Below are 3,358 nucleotides of genomic sequence, written 5' to 3' on the forward strand. Positions count from 1 at the left end.
TTGTTTTTTATTCCGGCCGAAATAAAAATGGCCTTTTCGGCTGAAAATGTTCGGTGGCCGAAAGTTCGGTGCACCCCTAGTTGTTTCACTGTATTTTCTCTCCATTGGTCTCTGTTTAGAGGAGGGAGGGACTGCTCCTGTCTCACACACGCAGTCTGCTGTGTGTTTACACGCTTGTAGCGCTAATAATTGAGGTGTGAAGACTCAGACATTTAACCAATCACTGGCTACTACTGCTCTGCGTGCACACACTTCATCCCCCCTTGTATTCCTGGTACTTAATTTTAGTACTGTCCCATGAGGGGTGCTGAAATTTAGCTCCGAGAATTGCATCCTAGTGGAAACAAATGCAAAACCCACGAGAAGCATTACTTGGCTCGACACGTGTCGGTAGGATCCTATATTGGGATTAACCCCTATTGTCATGTCAACAAATGCTGCAAGTCAGTGGTGTTCAGCACTCATAGCACCACCAGTTTGTTGTAAGGACAAGGCCATGATCTCCCTTAGGAGTAAATTTGTCTTAGAATTAAGGCATTGCTGTAGTGAAATTGGCTCTGTGGAGGGGATTGAAAATGAGAGGTCACAAGTTATTGGCCAGAGGAAGTCTTTGGGTTCAGCTAGCTAAAATAACAGGAAAGGTCTTAGTCTGTCCAGCCACTACAGATAAGGTTTCGCTTTACATCTCCTAAGGCCAATCATAAAATAGTGTGCCTTTGTGCAAACACAAAGATAAACTCACACTGACACTATTTCCCAGTAGCCAGGAATTCGAGAGACCACCTACAGGCTGTGAATTAGATTTGATGCATTTTACTCTTTGTCCATTGTGTGCGTGTGTGTGAGATGCTGTTTCTACATCATAGAAATCAGAGGTTTGACTGGTTCTTAGGAAGCGAACAAAGAGGGAGGTTTGGTCAGGAAACAATCCCCCCTAGTGTACAGCGTAGATGAACAATGTTCATGTCAGCCCACTCTCTCTCTCTCTCTCTCTCTCTCTCTCTCTCGTGTTTTTATGAATGATCGTGTTCCTCTGCTACCCTTGATGTGTCCTGTAATTACTTGAGCTCATTGAGAAATTCTATGAAAAATATACAGTGTGAGAAATGCATGATGAATTTTTGGCTTTTAATCTGTAAAATAAATGATGGAGATGGAAATAACTAGAATTATAAAGTACTATTTTATACAGTTTTTTTAGCTCAGGCCATTTTCATATCACTCCTGTTACTTCTGTCTAGCGATCACTTGTCTTGATCTCCACATCTGTAGCCTTCATACTGGTGCAGCAGCCCTCGTATGGCTTTGGTGAATGAGAAGGAGGAAGAGGAGGATGCAGAAAAGGCTCTGAAAGGAGAGTTTATAGAGGAGGAGCCAGCAGGACTAGTCTCTGGGATCAAGATTAAACACCTCGCTAAGGTGAGCATTGAAACGGACATTGTGACCCAGAGGGTCAACATGCCCCACTCTTTAGTGTAGAATAGTACAAATGACCATTATCATTACTGACTCCACAGCAGTAGTCAGGTGGTAAACAGGCAACAAGTTTACTCTTCACTTTATACCTTTTTTTTTGCTCGGGTAATGCATGTAAATATTTTGGGCTTATCACTTTAACAGGAATTCAAAGTGGGCAACAAGACACGGAAGGCAGTGCGGGATCTTACGCTGAACATGTTTGAAGGACAAATCACGGTACTGTTAGGACACAACGGTGCTGGGAAGACCACAACACTGTCCATGCTGACAGGTAGGCAGCTTAAACACCAGGGAATATACAAGCCCACAGACATGCCACTTCAATGATATTAACCCACCTGTCCTTGTGCTCCAGGTCTGTTTCCCCCCACCAGTGGTAGGGCCTATATCAATGGCTATGACATCTGTCAGGACATGGCTCTGATTCGCCGCAGTCTGGGACTCTGTCCCCAGCATGATGTACTATTTGATAACCTTACAGTCAGAGAGCATCTGCTCTTCTATGCACAGGTACTTGCATAATCATGTACAAATACACAGAACTCAACAAGAAAATACACAGATCAGTGCAAAGCACAATACAATTATTAGGATGTATTTCCATAGTTATTATTTGTTGTAGCAGTTTCTTCTACTGGTAAATTAAGCTTTTATTTAACCTTTGTTTGTCTTTGACAGTCATTTTTAATTAGGTTACCTTCCTTTCGTGAAATGCTTTATGATCTTAGTAGCAAGTCCTACCAGCTGTACTTTCCACTTCCTCTAAAATACCAAACTTTGCTTTTTTAAGAGCAAGATGGCACTTTCTTCAAGGCTCTCCAATGACACTCAAGTGAAATAGATGCTGGTACTTTGAATTAGAGTATGGTCTGTTTCTATTCACTGTCATTTTCTGTCTCATATCTAGTTGAAAGGCTACTCCAAAGAAAAAATTCCTGATGAGGTGGATCGGATAATTCGTATCCTGAACCTTGAGGACAAGCGATGTGCTCGCTCCAAGACCCTCTCTGGTGGCATGAGGAGAAAACTCTCCATTGGCATTGCCCTTATTGGAGACTCTAAGGTAAAGAACTTCACAAGCATTAGTCACTCTCATTCCTGTTGTCCCCTCCTTCCTCCACATTAACCATCTCTCATCTTCCTGACTCAATCTACCACAAGGTGGTGATGTTAGATGAGCCCACATCAGGTATGGACCCAGCAGCTCGACGTGCCACCTGGGACCTTCTGCAAGGGGAAAAGCGTGATCGCACCATTCTGCTCACCACGCACTTTATGGACGAGGCCGACCTGCTTGGTGACCGTATTGCCATCATGGCAGGAGGAGAGCTGCAGTGCTGTGGGTCACCACTCTTCCTTAAGAACAAATACGGTAAGTGAAGAGTGCTGACAAGATGTACTTTTCAGAGTTGCTGAACATGTAGTATGGTTGTTTAAAAAAAACATTCATCCTTTGCTAGAGTGAGACAGAAATGACAAAATATGTTAGTAATGTTTTATTTAGAAATAAACATATTACACTTTTGCACTTTTTATATAATTTCATGTTTTTAACACTGTTTCTACTGCTGCACTATTGTAGAAATACCTATTAATATTTCGTCAGAAGGGTACACTTTGCATATATCGCATATCAGATTGATGGCATTTCTTTCTCCTTCTCACCAGGTGCTGGCTACCATATGGTGATAGTAAAAGATGCACTTTGCAATGTGTCCGAAATCACCCGCCTTGTCCACATGTATGTTCCGAACGCCACAATGGAGAGCAGCGCTGGAGCTGAGCTTTCTTACATCTTGCCCAAAGAAAGCACCAGCAGGTGGGTCAGTCCGGTCTTTGTACATGCATAGAATACTAACACCAACACAGTGGAAAGTGT

The 3,358-nt window shown here is 42.7% G+C and overlaps 1 protein-coding gene across 1 annotated transcript in view; it reads left to right on the forward strand.

Annotated features, from left to right (window-relative positions):
* abca3b (ATP-binding cassette, sub-family A (ABC1), member 3b) overlaps window positions 1-3,358 on the forward strand; it is a 32,247-nt gene that overhangs the window by 15,676 nt on the left and 13,213 nt on the right. Inside the window, exons 11-16 of the mRNA XM_020622131.1 lie at window positions 1,273-1,419; window positions 1,621-1,750; window positions 1,835-1,989; window positions 2,387-2,542; window positions 2,641-2,851; window positions 3,148-3,298. Of these exons, the coding sequence (XP_020477787.1) occupies window positions 1,273-1,419; window positions 1,621-1,750; window positions 1,835-1,989; window positions 2,387-2,542; window positions 2,641-2,851; window positions 3,148-3,298 (950 nt within the window). The remainder of the gene's footprint in view (window positions 1-1,272; window positions 1,420-1,620; window positions 1,751-1,834; window positions 1,990-2,386; window positions 2,543-2,640; window positions 2,852-3,147; window positions 3,299-3,358) is intronic.

This window comes from Monopterus albus, unplaced genomic scaffold (assembly GCF_001952655.1).
Source record: "Monopterus albus unplaced genomic scaffold, M_albus_1.0 scaffold273.1, whole genome shotgun sequence".
Lineage (NCBI taxonomy): Eukaryota > Metazoa > Chordata > Actinopteri > Synbranchiformes > Synbranchidae > Monopterus > Monopterus albus.